The sequence below is a fragment of the Larimichthys crocea genome, chromosome VII, assembly GCF_000972845.2.
Source record: "Larimichthys crocea isolate SSNF chromosome VII, L_crocea_2.0, whole genome shotgun sequence".
Classification (NCBI taxonomy): domain Eukaryota; kingdom Metazoa; phylum Chordata; class Actinopteri; family Sciaenidae; genus Larimichthys; species Larimichthys crocea.
Window position 1 is genome coordinate 15,167,549 of NC_040017.1, and position 21,793 is coordinate 15,189,341.

At 39.9% G+C, this 21,793-nt stretch overlaps 1 protein-coding gene across 3 annotated transcripts in view; it reads right to left on the reverse strand.

Annotated features, from left to right (window-relative positions):
• Positions 1-21,793, reverse strand: part of limk1a (LIM domain kinase 1a) — a 48,181-nt gene that overhangs the window by 20,809 nt on the left and 5,579 nt on the right. The window contains exons 1-2 of one of the 3 annotated variants that reach the window (XM_019276381.2): positions 15,084-15,263; positions 3,701-3,839 (exon numbers count right to left, since the gene is read on the reverse strand). In XM_019276381.2, coding sequence (XP_019131926.1) covers positions 3,701-3,839; positions 15,084-15,229 — 285 coding nt within the window. In that variant the 5' untranslated portion in view covers positions 15,230-15,263. Of the gene's footprint in view, positions 1-3,700; positions 3,840-4,454; positions 4,755-15,083; positions 15,264-21,793 lie in introns of those variants that run through there. The other 2 variants (XM_019276382.2, XM_010752898.3) reach the window with 2 other exon arrangements.

Below are 21,793 nucleotides of genomic sequence, written 5' to 3' on the forward strand. Positions count from 1 at the left end.
ACAGACAAAAGGTACACCATGCAATGATGCATACATTTGATTTTCAAATGGGAAATGATTAATAAAGTAAAACAATGACAAAAAAGGTATCTAATAGGCTGTTGACCCATCTACATTTCCTGGTTTTAAAATCTGGCACAGTGAACGTCAACATCACTCAATCTTCAAATTAAAGAAGGTTTGACCCAAAGCCATGGTTGGTCAACATTAAACCGATGTTCCCAGAGCGTTGTGGCAAAGATAACTTAATGAGAGTGAGAAACTGTGAAACCAGAAGCTTCTCCCAAGCTCTGGTCATCTAACAGGCACAGGTCGATGTCTGGCCCCGCTCCCAACTGCTGGCGCTTAGCCCTGAGACGTTTGCAGAAAGGCTGACTGGCTCTAAACTGAATGTGGAGACAGCCGGGATTACTGCACATTCATCTGTCAGTAAGATGTGTGATGGATGGATGAAGAGAAAGACGGGAGAGAAAATTCAATTACATCAGTTAACTCAGTATTCTGCACATTAATCAGTAAGGGCAGTAAATAACTGAGTACCATCCTCTGGCTGAATTATTACTAGTTTACTCAAGGCTGACGGTGCTGACGGTGCTGACAGGAGCAGAAGCTGCAGACACACACCTGTTTGCACCTAGACACGCACACACCGACATGGTCACACTGCACAAACACTCAGGCAGTGCCCTCAATATGATATAAATATATAAACAAACTAGTTTCAGACATCATATTTGATTAAGAAAATCCACAGGGCAGCTGTGGTTTGTGACAAAACTATGTAAAAGACGTACAATCACACTTTCAAAGATGTTCACCGACAAGCAACCAAGAGCTCATGATTTAATCTCAGCATATGAGGTCCCGAGATTGCTCATTCTTGAGCTTGGAAACAACAACAGAAGTGCTCAGACTGATCTTCAACCTCTATGGTTTAGCGATTTGAAGAACAAAGAGAGCTTGACACAAGTTAAAATCCTGCATGAAACTGATGCGATTGTTAGATTCTCGTCCTATTTTTTTCTTTCAAAATTGAGAAATCTGGCTCTGGTAACCACACCAAAAACTAACCACTTGTCTCACGGCCTGCTCATTAACTATCAAACAAAATGACAAACAATCAAGTCATGATAAGAGTATCCCCACTCAAGGCTCAGACTGTATGGTGGTCATCACTGTGGTACGAGTGATGAAATGCAAACGCGGCTCATTCTTACTGTCCTTACTCATTTGTTGTTTCTGTCTGGCTGACCATCACTTCAATCTTTCTGTCTGCAGACTCTGACTCATTGCTGCATCACGGAGCTCGATATGTTTTCACTGACAGTGACAGCAGCTTTCTCAGGTGTAGCAGCATCAGTGAATTTTAAAAATAGGATCGCGTTGACCTGCTAATCTGCACAAACTAGTGACTGTGCAGGACAGGAACAAACACACTTTCGCTTCTTCCTGGGTGTGGCACAGACGCAGGGACCTGACTTTGGTCTGCATGTCTATATGGTGATACAATTGCTCTGGCCATCTTGGCAACTAAAGCCTGATTGGCTGACTGAAGTCAAATTTACTTAAGTGTAACTGTAGAGAGAGTCACTCAGTGTCTTTGGACTGTAAGAGGAGCTGTAAAACACTGAAGGAGAAAGAAGAGGGGAGGTGGTGCAGCGATGTCTCCACCTAATTCACTTTAGAGTCTCCTAAATGTTTCATTACTGAGATTGCACTGCAAAGGGCAAGCTGTCTAGAGGCCATGTGAATGATAACACACACACATACACCATTGTGGGGCCATGAATGATTTCTGTGCATCATGGCCATGACACATGACCTGCCAGAAGCTGCTGGCTGCTGTATCTGGCCTGGAGGCAAATGTGTCAGAGAGGATACTTTATGTGCAATGAACGTATTCAGCTTTATATTCTAACCAGCTTCTTCTATCACTTCCAACCCCTGACCACCAACAGTCAGTGATTTAATGATTTCATCAATATCGCCTCAGTTGGTCATTAAACATATTGCGGCTATCACATTTTGAAATATTTTGTCTAGATTGAAATCTCAACATGTACGCTAAATGTGTGTAAAATTTTACGAATTCAACAAACTGTGATAAGTTCAATATTTTACTGTCAGCTGATATGACACCTTCTGATATGCAAATGATGAGTTGGTGTTTTCCGTGGATAATTTCTCTGTCATGTAAGCGTCATGCTAAGTAGACAGGCGGTAGTTTTTTCCAGGATATGAGCCTTGCATATTTCCACACACAGCTGACATGGTTTTCATGGCGTCTGCTGCCACAGCTGATAATTCTAATTTTGACTCACTGAACGAACTCACACAACAAGGATTAACCAAAACCAACTCTGCTGCACCAAGTTTACGAGTGACGAATGAGCAAAGCGGAGTATGTACTTTATAAATCCTGCTGTTGTTGAACACTGATAAAGTGTACACACCGACCACATTTCTAAATACACACACCGGCTTATGCAAAAAGCTTCCTTTGGTAAGTAGTAAAATAGTATGGAAAGTCTGCAGCAGAGTCCAGCTGCTTTGTCACTTTTTAAACAAACTTATAGACTTGCAAAACACCAGATACGTGACTCTGAACATCAAAATACATGTGGAAGAAGGGCTGCAACGTAGGCTTCTTTCCATTATGTATTCATGTGCTGATTATTCTTTGGATTAACTGATTCACTGGGTGATTTCATCTTTAAAATGTCTGAAAAACATAAAAAGCTGAGCTGATGTCTTTAAACATCTAATGAAGATTATCTGTTTATTAACACACAGACAAAGCAAAGACAAAATCCTCAAAGCTGAAACACAAAAAAGAAAAATGACAAATGTTTAATTGATTATCAAGACCCTTGCCGATTAACTTTCTGTTGATCCACAACTATATTGATAAGACAAGGCAAGACAACAGAAAGAGGCTCAACGTGGACTGTAGGTGTGTTGTGTGTGACTCTGGAGAGGTTTGTGTACATGTGTCTGCCCTGAAAATGGCCTTGTAATTGTACTAAATGGTAGTCTAAGCAGGCAACCTATTTTTGTGCTGAAAAGAGCATTAAAATTTCTCTGCCCTGCCTAATCAGCATTAACACAGCCTCAGCTGCATAACTTCAACCACCTCAGTACAGGAGAGCCCTTAAAAATGAAAATATACAAATACTGCACCTTGGGCAAGAAATGTCCGCTAACCGATATATAAAGACAACATATTTTGTTACACCGACATACAATATTTATCAGTTTCTTCAAGCTTTGAATGTGCGTGATTCGATCACCAATCAACAAATAGACACAACTCTCTTCTATCTTGTCTTTTCTATAATGCAGCAGCAGAGGCTCAGTCTATTGTTTATCTGCTTTCCGGTGCAGTGACCACATCAATTCAGCACATGAACCTCTCTGCTCTCCTGTGTTACAACAACAGCTCCAACTTTCACTGGTGGTCTGTAAAACAATCTGACAAAGCAGCCAAAGGCATCAAGGTCAGTTACAGGTCTGGCACTGATCCTACGTGCTATGTTTGTACCACACACACACACACCAACCAGGGAGAGGCTGTAAATGTATGGACTCAGGTGTGTGTTTGCATGCTGCCTACAGTTCCAAGCTGTAACTCGAGGTTTATCAGCAAACAAAGAACCAAGGAGGTGATGAGAAATGAGAGTCAGCAGATGGATCCTCTTACCATGATGAGGCCGGTGGTGATCGGGTCGTTGCAGCCGTGGCACAGCTCCCCGAATTTGGCCCAGTAGTCCTTCTTGCAGAAGAGACGTCCATCTTTTTCATAATACCAGTGGGACAGAGAGGCGCTGCACTCACAACACCTGACACAGGACGAGATGGAAAGAGATGTGTGGGTATTTAAATGGGCATTTTAAGATAAAATCATCTTATTGCATTGAACATAAGTGACACATACATACATTATTTTCAGGGCTAATACTAACATATTTCTACATCTATGTAAGCAGAAAACACAGAACACATCATGCCCAACATCATCAGACCTCCAAGACCTTTAAAAAGTGCACATCGACTGAAGTTGTTATTGTGCTGACAGAACATTATGTTGTACTGCACCCTGTACACAGTACTTTAACCCTCCTAATGACACCCTGCAGGGCTCCAAATTATAGTGTTCATGATGATAACACATCCCTTTGTGGATCTATCACTCACTCACCAGCCAAACTGAGGTGGCACAGATAAATGAGATCACACCAAAACGCAAACAACTATGACTGGGCCTTTGGAAAACACAGTAATGGCAAACAAAGACAAAACAATGTGACTGCAGACAACTACAACAATGTGCAGATTCACTCAGACAACCACGGCAATCACTCTCTGAAGCTACATTTCTTTAGGAAATAGGTCCTTGATGTTTGTTTGGGTGTTGATTTGACATTTGTAGTGTTAATATTATGAGGCTAGCATACCTGTTGCTGACAGTTTGGTCATTTTCTTTCACTGCAACTGAACCCATAAAAGTGAGCTTACTAGTCAGCCTCCTTTAAATAACATGGGGACCAAGAAAACACGGCGTGTAGCTACAGGAGCTGTCGATGAGTCCGTAGGTGTCGATATAAAAATGAGCTAATGCCGCTGTTACGGTTAAACAAGGGACCATGTTAACTGGTGACCGTGTGGTTGTCGTAGTGACAACAGGTTACGTAGTTGTCCATGCCTCTTAGTATCTCTTTAGTTTAATTAGTTAGTTTAATTAGTTGTTTTTTTTTTCATTAACTTTGCAATGTCAAAAAAATAAACTACCTGACAAGAGAATACGTTTATTCCCGTTTCAACAGTTGTCGTAACTACGACAACCACGGAAGCATTCGGCCGCCAGTTAACAGGGTCGCTCGTTAATCCGAAACACCGGTAACGCTAGGGGATATAAGCGCTACCGTTAGCCCAGCTTGTCAGCTTCACATTCAGAGTTGAATACAAAGATAATGAGCACTACTGTTGATCGTAATAAAGGGACAGCCGTCCTAATTCGCCGAACACGTATCTTGTATCAACTTTCGTAAGTAATATAAAGAGATTTAACGTAGCTAACTTTAGCGCACCACGCCAGTTGACGCGCTTCTCCAAACAACGCCGGCTCTCAAACGCCAGTCAACCGTTGCCACGGGAAACGCCCATGGCAACAATTGCCCATGGCAACAACAGCTGCATAGTAGTAGTTTATATTTCCCTACACAAAAAGTGCTTATCACTTTTTATGAATGAATAAATGATTTAATGAATGAATAAATGTGTTTTTCCTCTCCTCCATCCTTTTAAATGGTGATCTGGCTGAATGTCTACAGCCTGACGCTGAGTGTCATCAAACCTTCATCTGTAGAGCTCTGTCTGGTCTGTCCATCTGTCACTAGAGTTCAATAACAAGCTGATCTAAAAGTCCAGAGTGATGTCATCCTGATAGACATCAGATGCTGACAGAGTGAAGGGCGGATGACGAGGAGTTGGAGACAGACAGAGAGCGATAACATGGTGATAAAGAGCATGTGGAGACAAATACACACTTTTAGCTCACTTAAAATGTAAATAACCACACAGCGCATACTGGTTTGATATTCAAAATAAAGGTTGAGTAAAGGTTATTTCCCGGAGAGTGATGATAGACTATAAGGAAGAGGGAAGAGGATGTTTACAATATCAAGTGACTCACACCAGGTGGAGAGACACACCAGAATAAAACAGATTATACTTCCTGTTGATTAGAAAATTTCTATCTATCTTTGTCTGTAAACATTATGTCTTCATGTATATGTTGATGCGGCTAAGTAATCACATTTCAAAATGTGTGTTAATCCCTTTGCTTATAGCAAAAGCATTTCTGTGCATGTGAGTTAAAGCACTCGCATGTGAGTGCTTGCAGGCTTGTATGTGCTTGTTTGTAATCTGTATAAATCTCTGTGTCTAACAGCCATGACTAAGTGAGTGTCTCCAGTCCTTCCCAGTGGAGCTTCCCCCTCATCAGCCAGCCGTCTGGCCTGGTCCCTGCTCAGGGCAGCTTAAATCCAGGCCCGTTTGCTCTGAAAAAATTGTACAGCGTGCATAGCTTTAAATGCTAGAATAGAATAATTCAGTTTGCCCCTTGTCTCAGCTCAATTTCCTGCCATTTACATTAAGATCAGATTCAAAATAATTAATTAATTATGGTGCTCTGTTATGATATCTACATGTTTATGTATAAATTCCCGGGTTGTCTTGTCTATCTCTTGTTGGTATGGTTTGCTGAAGAAACCATATGAGATTTATTGTATATTGTGTACAATCTTTGTTGATATACTGTATGTTGCTTCCCCCGAATATATTGCATATGTTCCTGAGGCCATAAAATGTTAAAACTAAGCATTACTTTAAACATTTAACAATTAACTGTTTACTTTTCATGTGAAATGACAAAGAAATTCTTGGATTGAGCACAGCAGAGTTGTTCTGCAAGGGCTTAAATCTGACCCAAATGTCTCCCCCTTCCTTTCCTCTTCAACACTTTGCTGGTTGGTAGACTAACATCTAGTGAAAGACTCATTAATATATTCAGCAGAAGCAGCAACTCTCTGTGACTTTGCCCTAGGAGGTCTTGCACCTACTGTAAGCCTGCAGATGCACACACATACTGTATAACCTTGCAGCACATACAGACACATGCAATTTATTTATTAGACAGACAGACACACCCAATCTTCCCCTGCATATCCATGCAAAGCTCCACTGCAGCTCAGCAGATTGTAGCAGAGCTGCTTCAGTATGCAGCATGTTTGGGTGAGCAGGGGGAAGGAGGAGGAGGAGACCTGGAAGTGGGTCAAGGCTTTCAGAAGACGTCCGCAGTGCCGAGCCAGGACCTACTCAGCTGTCTTGGCTCTCTGCCGCCCAGTAACTGCTTTTCACTGTGTGCACACACACATCCTGCAAACCCACTGCTGGGGTAAAGTCATACCTGGGGAGGGTACACACAGGGGCGATCTCAATGCTCTAAGGTTCAGCTCCTTCATAGTAAAATCTCTCAGAGCAGAGCTGAGAGTAGCAGCAGAGTATTAAATATGACTGAATACATTAGTAACTCCCAGATGGAGAAGCCAAATTTCTGTCCTCAGGACAAGAATGTTATCTTGGAGGTGTAGGAGACAGGCAGTAATGCTCGGTTACAACTCAAGACTCAACAAAAAAAACACCACCACCATTATAATAAATGACTTTTTCCAGTTAATGTGTGCTCACATTTAGGGCGTTTTTGTGTCAGAGTTTGCGTGTGCATCGACATGGATGAGTAAGAGGATTATCAGTGTGAAAGACTCAGATAGAGTCTTTGCCCATTCTACTATGATACCACGAAAATCAGAAAATCGAGCCGGATGAAAAGCTTAGCAGTGTCTCTCACCTCAGTGTGGAAGAAAAAATACAGGCAAACTAAAAATGCCCTTTAGAAAAGCAATCAATAATGATGTTCAAGGTCAGAGAAAAACATTAATTTGAGAGAGTATGTGAAAATGTCAGACAAAAGGACAATAAAGACTAAAATAACGTGGATGTGTGATTGATTTAAGACAGCGGCAGAGGACGTAGGAAAGCAAAATAAAGGCTACACAGGACGCTCAGGCATAAATAACTCCAATGAACAAGTGAGCAGGAGCAGAGCAGATTTCAGACACCATGAAACGCAGCTGGATTCCCCCAAGGGTCAGGAAACAACCAATGGCAGAGGAGATGAGAATGAGGAGTTAGTAAATCTGGAACTGTCGCCTTCTTCTGCTCTAATCCCTGATGGCATTATCTAAAAGTGTCTGGGAGAGCAATAAATTCCCTTTCGAGGTCAAAAGCCTTTCGCTGGCCTTTCACCTTCCTCTGTTTGTGTTCACTAACATTTGACACCAGCAGAGTACTGTTACAGTTACTCACTCCGTGTCTGTAGTCTGCATACTCTCTTACATACTCTTAGATAAAATATTTCCTCTAAAAAGTCAGAGGTTACTAACCTCGGGGCTGGGAGATACTATAAATCTGAAAAAAATAACAATTTAGGAGAGAAGAAATGCCCATTCACATAGAGTCAGGCAGATGTTAAACAGCAGACAGACAACAGCTCCTGGTCAGCACAGGAAAAACAAACAGTCCAATGGTATAGCAGGGCAACGATATGTTGCTATGGTGAGGTCGCATAGGTAATTTTCATTTCCAATTGAATATTAGCTTCTTGTTGTCCAGATCTCCCATGTCCATCTTCATCATTCTGTGAGGGAGCTACGTAATATCTGGTATTTCAGTCAGGGAGGATTTCAAACAGTTAAAACATTCTGGACGGGATCACCATCTACTGTTGCCTTTATTCTCTGCCTGCCTCACCAAATGTTACAGTCCAGTAAAATGATGCCCAATAAGCTGTCTACCGTCTCCCTGAATTCTAGGTATCCTAGCCACAACATAAACCAAAGAATTAGACAAAAAACATTCCTGACTAGACGATGGGGTAAGCTGAAATGTCAAAGTGATTACAATTCATCCTCTGGGGATCATGAATGTCTGTAAAAGATTTTTTAACAATCCCCTCTCCCCCCATTATTTGTGGAGATATTTCAGGCTGGATCAAAATGTTTGTGGCCAATGAATGTTTGTGCACTGCATTGACACATATCTTTATCTGACATTTCTCTGATCATATTTGAAATTCTTCCTGTAAATTATTGGGTACTTTTACATAAAAAAATATTCAAATATAAATATCAGAGAAGTAAAAATCACTGTGTTTATAGGATTTAAATCATTTTAAATGATGGTGCACCAGATGAATTATCCATGTGTTGCTTTTTAGTAGTCTGCTATTTTTCATATTTATTATTCCCACTGAGATTATCTCATTGGACAGTTTCATGATGTAATATGTTTTTGAATGACTGCGCTTCTTATTTATCATGCTGACAGTCTGACCCAGGTCAATACCTAACAAGATTAATTTGTCCCCGGCTGATATGAATGAGCTGAAGTTGAATGAGAAAAACATCAGGTCCGAATGCACGAATGGATTTAGATTTCCTGAGGGATTGAAGCGCTGAAGAGGATGAAAATGTAAATATATTGAATGAGAAATGATGACTCACAGGTGCCTGAAGAATAAGAGTCTCATCTGCATTAACATACTGTATGTAACCACTCAGCATACAGTAGATACATAAAGTAATGATATACTATAGTGTATGATGTATGAAAACAAGTGAATCATCATCAGAAAATTGACTATTTTGAGCATCAATTATAATCAAATATCTGTGGGTTTTATACTGTTGGTCAGACAAAACAAGACATCTAAAGACAACACCGTGGACTTTAGATAGATAGAAAATAGAAAAGAAATTTGGCAGACGATAAAAAAAAAAAAATATATATATATATATATTAATTATTTATAAATTAATTAGAAATGTTAGTCGCAGACAGTTCACTGCCAGTCAAAATGAATGAGGTTAATATCATACAGAAACACATACAGGGAAATGGCAGACATGTGAATAGACAATTAATTATTAATCAGGGTTAAATATTTCCATTATTTCAGCTGATTTGACATTCAGAGCGTTGTGATTTAACATCAGCTATGTCTCAAATATAGATCTGCAGCTGCTCAGCTAAAATGGTACGAAGATGATGGACAGTCTTTATTTTCTACTCCATGTATCTATGCTACAGTACACATCTGAGCTAGGGCTGCAACTCACCATTATTTTTAGCGTAGAATAATCTTGCGGTTCAATATGTAATGTCAAAATATATTGACAAAATGTGCATCACAACTGCGTCTTAAGATGTATGTTAAATCAATCCTGACATCTTAACCTAAATATATTCATTTTACATGATATACATGCATAAATGTATCAATTAATCACATTTTGGTGTAGACATTAAAAATATTTTGTATTTTTTCACTATTTTTGGTTGATAAAACAACTGAAGCAATGAATTATCATAATTAGCTACTCATTATTTTCCTGTCGATCAAGTAAGAGATTAAACAAAGCAATATGTGAAGCTACAATGTGCAAACATGCAGCTCTTGTGTCTGATTTGTTCACTGATCTCTGTGCCTCCTTTTAAGATGTATCCTTGAACCACACCAGAATCTAATCAGACGCCCACACAAACCTCGCTGACCATCCAGTCAGCATTTTATGTTGTGTGTGTGTGGGTGTGTGTGTACAGATGTAGCCACAGGTCATTAAATGACGCGTGGGTTGACACTGCTACAGGAAGCGCGAGCAGCCAAAAGGAAACAGTGTGTGTGTGTGTGTGTGTGTGTGTTCTGGTGGAGGTGTGAGCAGCTTCGTTACGAACCGACGGATGCAAAGCTGAAAGATTTACGAGGAGCCACACCTCTCAAACACACACACACACATGCACATGTGTCTCCTCATCAATTATTCAGTCTTCCATCATCTGCGTCACGCACAGGCCTCGCTCCTCTCCTGTCTCTGTGCAAAGACAGCAAAAACGCTTTAGAGTATCAATAAGCCAATACACTGATCCGCCAAGGCCTGAAGTAAAACCAGAAAAATTAGACAATAAACGTCAAGAGTCTGAAACAAATGTGTCTGCTGCATGAAGATGTGCTCAGCTGTTGTTATTGTACTTGCAGGATAAGCTAAAATCCTCACAGACAAAGGGAAAATACAACCTCACACACAAATGCACACACACATGCACACACGAGGGAAAGTCAAGCTGAGGAAATGGCAGACATGTCTGGGGGAGACCCCTCTCTTCCCCCTCACAGGAGACATAAATAGATGGAGATTCCTGGTCCAGAGCCAAGATTTCCACTGCTGATATTTTCCAGAAAACTAAAGGATTTCCCACAGACAGACAGTCGGGGATGAACGGACCTGTGAGACGGGACAACGCACTAACAAATAAATCCACCTTTGGATGTGATTGATTCAGCTGAATCAGTTTAATTCATTCAACACGCACACATTAACACACACACACGTTCAAGGGCACATTCATCCCAATCCCCATGCGCCCCCTTTTTGTTCCCCCTATCTTACCCTCCCTCCTCCTTCACCATGGCAACGCAGAATGCCATAGCAATGATGTCACCCCCTCACATAGAAACAGAGGCATTACCTCATCACCTCATGCGAACCCCCACAGTCTCTCTTCTTCTATTAGGTGGCTTCAAACGCCGTTCCCTTTCACCTTGACAAACACGAGCTCAGCAGCATTTACACTGGCTTTAACCCCCTCCAATACTCTGCTACAGTAAAGTAAAGGAAAGCGGGTGGTGCATTTTAAACAGTAGCTATAATTGTGCCTTCTTTAGCTTTGGCTCTGCGCTGCATTGCTAAACAAATGTTTCAGACTGTGGGAAACAATCTCTTTATTTGTGAGCCGGTGGTCTATTCAGCTGGTAAACAGGAGCCCTGGCAGACTGTGAGTGAATGATGTGCACGGCAGCAGTTTCTTTTGTGGCTGTTAAGCCTCCCAGTCAGACAGTCAGCCCAGGGCACTTCTCACTTGTTCTACTGCGGGGAAGTGATAAAAGGTTTCAGCAAACTCTGGGAACCATGATGAGTGTTGTTCAGCAGGATTTAAAGAGAGACAGCAAAGCTCTTATTCATTATCAGGACTCTTTTACTAAATAGTTTAGAGTGTGGTCTGTTTCTCTAACACAAACAGAGCATACTAATGCAGGAAGTGAACCTGATAATGGGCGAAAAAGTGCCACCAGTGTGTCAGTTGAGGAAGCAGGATCTCAGTCCCATGTAAGTGATTAGGTCAAAGAACGTCAAATAAAAAATAATAAACTGGAAATTTAGCCATGAACAAGTTTTTTCAGCTCACTGTTTCGTGAAAACAAAGTTTCGAGGTGTTTCAGTCTTCATCTGTCTGACATTAAGCCTTCACGTCTGTACAGACGAAATGAAACCAGCATGCATCGCGTATCAGCCCCGAGCAGCGACCTCATGGCTGTGAAGTGAAGCCAGAAGCTCCAGAAAAAATAGTAAGTGGGCCTTAAGTTTGTGCAGCTTGAATGTCACATGATCCTTGGTGTACTAACTGCAATGTTGGCTGCAATCAATTCATCATTTATATCGAAATTATAGTCATTCTCATCAAACAGACATCTAATTATGAAAAGTTAGTGGTCATGATCAATACTTTGGTTATTTAATAATCCAGTAAAATAATGCATTTCTTTTTTGATACAGTATAGCAAGTGTTTAAAGCAATACTTTAAAGTTTTAAGTGAATGCTGACTCCATACTTCTTATTAAACTACCAAGGTCAAATATAAAAGTGACAGGACTCAAAAAATAGAGAGAAAACGAGGGCGTTAATCTTCCTTTCGTTAATCACATGCAGGGTTTAAGTCCTGAGTCTGTCTGCTCCACACACGATAAATTGAATTTTCAAAGTAAGATTAAAATAATGTAGTGAGAGCCAAAGGTTGGACCTTGTGAGCAGGTGATTAATCAAAACGCACCGACACACAGGACGAATCCTTTCTCCTCTCTACAAATGTTATCAGCAGGTTTGAACCCTGTGACGTTACAGTATCTTGGTGCAGACACGGAGCAAACTGTCACTGGAAGCATTTAATAAAAAGTCAGCTTAAACAGAATTTAAGATAAAATATTTAAAATATATCAAAGTTTATATAATGGACTGGAGGTGACACAACAGCTTTATTCAGAGCTCTGTAGAGCTCCTTAAGTTTACTCTTTACTCACTCAATTCACATATTCACAACACATGTAGTGTCAAATTACGTTTTAAATCCTGCTGAAATATCATATTAGTACCTAACTGTACTGAAGTACAATTTTATGTTTGTCAGGCTATTTGGGGAAAAGAAAGTATTCAGAGAGGTTGTGGAAAGTCCTTTTTTACTTTCAGATCATAAAAACAGTAACCCCAGGCTATATTACAAATGTAGCTCTTCATGTATTTTGCGCCATTTTATAAGAAGTGCATCAACTCTGTCTGTAGTTAGCTCAATGCTCAGTGATTAAAAACATGTGAATAACAAACCAGTGTCAGAATATCTGAACATGATACATGTTGCATTCTCAATAAATATTCATATTTTCTTTTTGCAATACCTGACAGTATCAGACTAAATGCTAGAGCTTGAATATTTTATTCAAGCTCAAATAAACAACTGAACATCTGTAGGACCAAAAGGTGGGGAAAAAAATGTCAAAATGTATCACCATGTGAACAATTGATAATAGATATCATAGGGATATGATAAAACAGGGTTCTGTATGTTTCAAACCACAACAGCACTTAACACTAGCCTGTCCCAGTATCACCTCCTCATTGCTCTAAAGCTAAACGGACTACTACTACTTCCTGACATAAATCTAAGTATGTATAGCCTGTCCCATACATGTTGTGGAGAAATTGCTGAAGTCAAAGGTCAATGGTGAGGTCAGGAAGGAAGAAAGTGTTCAGGAGCCTCTGATGTCTAATGATGTATTATTTATTGATGCTTGGCCAAGGATAATTAGAGACACTCTCAAAGTACATCAGAAGTGCCTGAGTCGGTCTCACATTCTGCCTAACTCATTCTGGATAGACTTTAAACCCAAAGATAACACCACAAATACTACACGCCCAGAATTAGTCAAAGAGAATGTCTTTACCCATGGAGGTGTTTCTAGAGACATAGATGTCTGTTTACGCAGACTGGAAGGTCAACGGCCAGCTATCTATTATGTCTAGGAAGTCAGCAATAGGTCTCTTCGACCTTGGACACCACAGTGTTGAGATAGACTGGCACCTACTGTTCTTAACCAAAGCCAAACAATTAATTAATACTGCCGAGGACCTCAAGGCCCACACGTGACCTTGTGTAACCTAAGGAGAGAAAATTCTTTAACAATACAAATAAATAAAAGTATGTATATTAGATAGCAAAGTAAACATCCAATGAGATGAGAAAAAAATTAGTTTCCTCTTTGACAGCCTGGTGGTGCTGGATAAAAACGTATCTGCTTCCCGTCTGAGATAAAACAAGTGAACAGTCATGCTTCACTATTTGGACTTGTGGAGACAATGATGTAAGCAAGTATACCTTGGCTAATATTAGCAGCACAGAAACATTCAATCATAATGGGCAGGGGCAGGGCTTGGTTCATTGTCCTGCTATGAAAAAAAGAGGGAAGTCACTGACAGACGCGAGTTTGTGGATTCCCAGAGACAGAAGTGTGACTGATGTGTCGTTTTTCATTGGGGAAGTGAGAGAGACAGAAATTATCTAAAGTTACAGTGTGACACAATTCACACTCTGTATATTACTACATACTGTATATTTGAATGAAGACAATGAATGGTGAAGTTATTGTGCTATTTATTTCTGTCAGTTTAAGAGAGCTTCTGTCTGAAAACATGGGAGGAAGTGTCAGTCAGCTGATCCACCTGACCAATCACACAAAAACAGAGCAGATCATCAGTGTTCAGACTGTGGTTAAGAGCTAAACAAAACCTAATAAACAAACAAAACCTCGTTCTAGTCAACGAGAGAAACTGACAGATTAATCAATAATGAAAATAATCTTCAGTTAAGAGCAAGAAAAGTCCTAAAACTTCAGTTCAGTTCAAAAGTTCTAATCAAGAACTGGCAACTCTTTTGATGATCGATTAATTGTTTCAGTCATTTTTTAAGCAAAAACACCAAAAACACCCGATGGTTCAAAGTTCTCTAATGTGACAATTTGCTACTTGTTTACATATTAGAGAGTAGATCACATCGTAACACATGAATACAACAGGTCATGTACATCAGCAAATTTAATATTCTTGGCTTTTGGACTGCCAAAACGATTATTCAGTGAATCAAGAAAATGTAATCGTTAGTTGCATATTCCACAGACTGACAGTAAAGTTAAATAACAAAAAGTGCTCAGAACAATGGAAAGCTTCTATGACTCTGTGAGAACTAAACAAACTGCATCTATTATGGAAGACCATGTCACACATTTAAAAGCCCTGGCTTTTGCCCTTGCGTTGAGATTGTTGCATTACAAATTAAAGTTCAGTTTCACTGTACAACTTACTTTCTGTGTTGCTTCTTGTTGCGTTGGTTCTTTGCTGACATGTCACCCATGGGAGAGACGGCCTTGTTTTGACAGTCAGAGGACAGACTCATGTCAGCAGCTCTGATTAACTCGTACAGATCCACCAGCTTCGCTGTCACAACCATCAATGACTGTCTCACTCTCTCTCTCTCTCTGTCTGTCTGTGCTGTCTCTCCCTTCCTCTACTTCCTCTCTTAGTGCAGCTGCATGGAGGGGTCATGCTTCTGCATCAACTATTTCCTGTCTTCTGCCCCACCCCTGGTCACAGATCCCAGGGGAGTCTGAGGGGGCAAATCCCTAAATAAAAAAGTTCTATCAAAGTTATGTAATTCTTTTGTAATTGGAAATCTACGTATTTTAAATAATTCACACATAAACACACTCTTTGAAGGTTTATGTCCCCCATGTATCCCACTCATCTCTACTGTTGCATTAACTAAATTAAATGGAAATTTGAGATGTTTATTTTTATTGATTTATTTTAGTAGGCATTCGACAAGACAGTCAAAGATAGAGAGGAAAGCGGCAAAGGACCACAGGCCAGAGGAGAGCCTTAGAACTCAGCCTTTCACTTCCCTTCTTAAAGTTTAGCGGTTTGTTACATCCTGATACCTTGGGCTTACTCTTGGACCACATTTCTTAGATATCATGTCTGAATTGTGTCTTCAGTGTTTGCTTCTGGTTACTGCTAACTGCCAAGATGACAGGCTAGTTGTATAGCAGATGTCTTCTTAGTAATTTTGCTCAAATAAAGATAAAAGTCTAACTAACAACAGAATAACAGAATAAAAGGTTACCAGACTGTGTTAGTTGGTGGTATTTGTTTGTTTGTCTGTCAGCGGGATTACAGATTTGCATATCATAGAAGACCATGCCATGGCTGAAGTCTGCACTTTCTGAGGTCTAGATTGATATACGTTGGTAAAATTATTGGTTTCCCCTCCAGAAAATATCCTATATTCCTATATTTGTCACTCCTCGTAGACCCGGCTCTTGTAATGTGAACTGCTCCTTTCCTGCACTGCTCAATACATTTGGTAGCACAAATCAAATTTTCCTATTATCCATCATCTATTAAAGCCTGTCTCTCTTCTCTCAGCTCATTTGAATTATCAACCCCCTCACAGGAGCCCAGAGGTGTTTAGTTTTGAACCTTGCACGGATACCTCTCATTATGCAGAAATAAGACAAGCCGGCTAAACCAGATTGTCTACACTTCACTTCACTATCAGCGTCATCAACAAACTGCTCAGATTTATCCAGATAACCTCAGACATCTTGACCCAGACACACACAGTAGAGCTTCACTGACCAACGCCAACACAGTATATGAGCAGATTTTAGCTTATCACTAATATATACAGTTTATATTGGTATCTGCATAAATGTCAGTAAATAAATTAAACAGAATTTACAGTGCAGAAATGTTAACTAATGTTCAGAAAGTGTCACCAGCCCATCCTATGCGTTGCCTGTTAATAGATGAGTTGATTAATTAGTTAAAATTCAACACTGAAATGACTAACTAACAAATAAACACATTGCAAATTTCCTTCACACCATCTTTTCCCTGTTGAATTTGTCGGTGGAGGTAGATTCCCAAATGGATGTCACCATAGCAACAATCTCTATAGAATAATATAGCTCATATATGTACTCTACAGAAATAACAGCAGTCAGCTGGCTTTGTTTTCTCTCAGCGCCACGACTCCCCCGTTCACATTATATTACGGCTTAAAGTTATGCATAATTAACATTATGGCTGCTTTGACTGAGAGGTGGGTACCATTACACGAACCCAGGCATCATTCGGCCTACTGATGGCAGACTGCTAACATGGTGTCAGCCAGAGCCACCACACTCTGAACTTCACAGCGGCGTATAGGACGTCACTTCTTAGTAGTAGTTTTATTCAACCAATAGTCCAAACCACAAATATGTTGTGGTTTACTATCATATATGACAAAGAAAAGAATAAAATCTTCACATGAAGCTGGAGTGTTATTACGGCATTACTGCTTAAAAAATAACTAAAATGATTTATGATTAATCAGTTATCGATATAGTTCATTAATTGACTAAACATCACTGAAACTCAAAGGAGTTTTGATAAACAAATAAAGCTAAATCTTTGTTGTGATTATTTATAACACCTCTCTGGTAATTAGCATCCATAATAACTCATTACTGAGCCATCAACACTGTAAGAGATCAGTGTCGAGGGTTACACATTTGTTTACTGACTCAGTAAACACACCGTGAATCATCAAATTGTGTCCTGCAGCTTCTGTCACCAGGCAGAGTTAATCTGCAGGTAGAAACAGATGAGTCACTGCAGCTCTTTTTGTCGTCTGTTTCTGAGCCAAACTTCACTGTATCAGGAAGCTGGAAGGCAAGATGTGGTGCAGATGAGATTTCGCTAACAAATGACCTTCAACGTCTTTTGTTCGTGCTCAATCTCCGTTTTCAAACATTGTGTTATCAGAAGCATTTTTTTTCTCATGATAAGTGGCAGTAACGTTGGTCCTGCAGACGTGAGTCAGGGTGTAGAGGAACAGAAATGTGTCCTGCAGCACTTGAAGTCAGTTTCAGGCTTCGTCCTTGAGAGAGTCCAACCTTTCCTACGTAGTTTACTTCCTACAACAGCTGTGTGTTTGTCGATATGACTCCAAAACATGTGAGCACATCACCAATATCAGAAAATGGCAATCAGAGAGCATATTCTTAACGTCATCGAAACACTGCAAGAGGTTGTTGGCTGAATTGCTATCAAAGCACAAGCCTTTGTAGTCCTTCGAGATGAATGTCTGGGTTGTGAGTGTTAAGCAGAAATAGTTTTACTGGAGCAGGACAGTGCTGCGCTGTACTGCAGAGAGACTGCAGCATGATTCAAGTGTTCAGAGCTGGAGTAAAAAACAAAAACAAATATATATTGATAAAATGATGATTTTCTAAAGATGTTTAATTATTAATGTCACCACAATAATGTGGAAATGAAATTAAAGAAATGAATTATGCAATAAACAAACCCGCTGACTACGTTTAATTTAAATAATGTTTATATTCTAATGAAGTTCATAAAATACAATGAATAAAAAGCATGAAGGATCACAGAGGACACTAATAAGACTACAAATCCTCTTTATTCTTCCCAAGAGGCAACAAGAGGTTGAGGCCGAAACACCTTCTCATCTGGTGTCATGTCTTTTCCCAAACGTCAAGAGATACTTTAACTTAATCCTCTGAAATCTACAGCGAAGGCAATAAAAGTCAGACTGGGAAGCATCTCGAGAGTCTTTAGACTGAGTCCTCGTGACCTTTTCAGAAAACAATGGATGCATAAGGAAGTAACAATAACGAAACACCGTGTAATGTGAAAGAGAAGCAAGTATATGTGATATACCGTGGTAAAGCTTGGTCAGCCAAAGGAAGCTTCTGTTTTCATTGTAACAGCTGATGATAAGTATTGTCTAATGCCATTTCATATCATACTGTGAAACCTCTAAAGAGACTAATCTGTAGTCAAAGGGCTCAGATTGAAGCGTTCTGTCTGCATGGAGAGTAAAAGACGTCTAACACTTTGGTTAAAATGCAAACTCAGAACCCATTAGTTATCATCTGACAGCAATTTAGCCTTTTATTAGCTTTTTTTTTTAAGTTCTGTTTAACAAGGTTAGCAGAAATGTCTCTTTCTCACTTATCAAGTTCCTAATTGGACTGCAGAGGAAGCTACACTGGAAGCCCAGACACACTGACTGGTGGCCTCTACGATAATTTGTTTTTATGTTATTATATTTTATATCGCTACTTCACATTATATCGCTACTCTTTAAACTTCATTAGAACCAAACTTGTCTTATTATTTCATTGCACTCAACAGTTATCCAAAATCTTGGTAAAATATCTCATTGCAAGGGAAACTGTCAACTAAGGAGGTAGAGTGGGTCGTCCACTCATCAGAAGATCGATACCTGACTCCTCGAGTCTGGATGTCAAAGTGTTCTTGGGAAAGATACTGAACCCCAAATTGCTCCCGAAGGCTGTACCATCGGTGTGTGAATGTGATTAGTTACTTTCTGTTGGCACTTTGCATGTCCGTGAATGTGATGTGTAGTGTAAAACCACCTCGAGTGGTCTACATAAATACAGTTTATTTAACATTTAAGTGTGCACAAATTCTGTCTGTAAACTATAATGTTTGTCTGACTGTTTCTTGTCCGAGATCATCAGAGTTATCATAAAAAATAAAACCAAGGACCATACTAATATAAAATAAAGATAAAATATAATTTCTGGTGCTTTTCCTTGGCAACATCTGTGGTGATGCTCCGATGTGTGCGATGTTGTTTCAATGTAGAGAGGAGAAGGTAGTTAGTAAAGCACTGTGGTATATTTTGATACCATCTATATACTGCTCCATTCTTCTTCTGTTTATTATAAAAAATATACTTTTAGTGAGACAGAGACTTTTTTCCCAGGAAAGCTATTCCTGCACCTCTTGAATGTGCACATCAAATGTTGTCAAAACTGGGTTATGTTTGTGTGAAGCTGAAGAGAGACTAACCCAAAAACTCTAAAGAGAAAGCTGAGAGTATCTCACTAGAGCTTGAAGAAAAACATGCGAGGCATCAGGTCAACAAAAGCCAACATGGTCCTTTCAGCACTCGTAGTCTATAAACGGCTTCGTTCCTAATAAAGAGAACACAGCCTGTGTAGTGTTTTGGTGTTTCACAGTGTGTTTAGCTGAGCTTTGGGACAAAAACAAGTCTTGGTGAGAACAAAAATTCATTTTCCCATGAAGGCCTAAACATGTACAGTAAACTGCTGCTATTTTCTGAGGAGATGTTTTTTTTTTCTGCACTCGTGGGATTTCCTGCAGTCTTCAAATAACACTCTGGGCACTTTAAATTTGCATTCCCCCCTCTCTTCTCATCATCTCTACTTCCTTTTCACTGGAATAATGCTCTATCGGAGCATCAGACCCTGCAGTTTTGGATTTATTCCCACAAGTCAATTTTCCACAAAGGTCTTGTCTAACTGGTGAACCCATCTTAAATCGTCCTTTTCTATGACAATCCTGCTTTCCCTCAGGATTTTTGGATCTGGGTCATATTCCCTGTCCCTGTCATCGGGATGATTTCTAGGAGGACGCAACACTGTGTGGCAAACCACACAGCTTAAATTGCCCACATGGCTTCACTCTTATTAATTCAACAGTGCTGGTGTGTGTTGTGTCACTACATGGTGGGCAGAAGGGCTTAAAACTGCAGTCTGATATCTGACACCTAAAAAAAAGTGTGAAGGAGCTGGCACGACATCCAGGTTTGAATCAGCTACACATCGACAGTGCAGACATCACACCTAATGATGGCCCAGCTAAAATGAGATGCAAAGTAATGCTTTTAATTTCAGTTAAAGTGAATAAATGCAGAAACTAAAAGGTGTGAAATGAGTTCTCCCAAAACAGAGAGAAAGGCTGACACAAACTATTGAGACCTACGTGCAATCCACACTGAGGCAGCTAGATGTAACTCCCTATCTGTAGTCTCTCATCACACACACACACACCACAAGACCATTGTGGACTCTGCTCTTTGCCCAGATACCCTCCTCAGATTTCCCATTCAGACATCCGGCCGGGGGAAATCATTAATGACACACTGAGCGGTGAGTTTCCACGCGGCGAGAGCCAATCTGCCGACCAGCTCAGATTAACAAAGTGAAAGAAGGAGTGACGATGCATCACGGCCTGTTCTCGACGATGGAAAATACGACTGCGTGTGTGAAGGGAAAAAAAAATCTGATAAGACGCCTCGAGGTGATGTCTCTTGAGTCGGTTGGATCTGAGGACTGCACAATTCTGAAAATGTAAACGGAGTAAGAAAGAAATGAAGTGTAGCTGCTCCTCATCTCTGCTCCAGGCTACATTAGTCGCTGCTAGCATAACACACCTAAATCTCCAACCAAACTGACAGTGGTACAGTTGCATTATGGGTGATGTAGGCGCAAGGTTTTGACAAAGAACGTGTAAATTAAAAAAAAGATGATCTCTGCTTCTGCTCCATCGATTTTCATCCCTTATTTCAAACTGTCCATCGTGATTCAATCGGTGGAAAACTTAGATAGGTATCTCAGCAACCACTGATGTTGTGAGATATTACTGACAGCACAGCGTTTTCTGTTTTCACAAGGACAAGAGGTTGTTTTTATCTCCTGCCTGTCAGAAACAAGGTTAGCTCAAGGAAAGATGTAAGAGGGGAGATATTACATAACATCATCAGGAACAAAGCATTCAGCATCAACAACAACAACAACAGCTTCTTATTATTAATGCACAAAACATCCTTGTCATAAAGCTGGGTAATGTTTTTACTGCAGTGTCATGGCAGCATCTTAAAACAACAAGACTGAAAGGTTCTAATTTAATTTTGTTGATTTAATTTTATTTATATAGCACCAAATCTTTTCATATCACTCTTCAGAGCAGGTCTAAACTGTGCTCTTTATTGATGATAAGAGAAAATGCATCGAAATACAAACAAACCAACGAAAGCATGGTTAGCATGATGATAAGAGAAAATGCATCGAAATACAAACAAACAAATGAACAAACAAAACTGTGGTGTCTATAATTGGAGCGCCATGTAATACAATAACAAATATTTGTTTCCATGTAATAAAGGGGAATT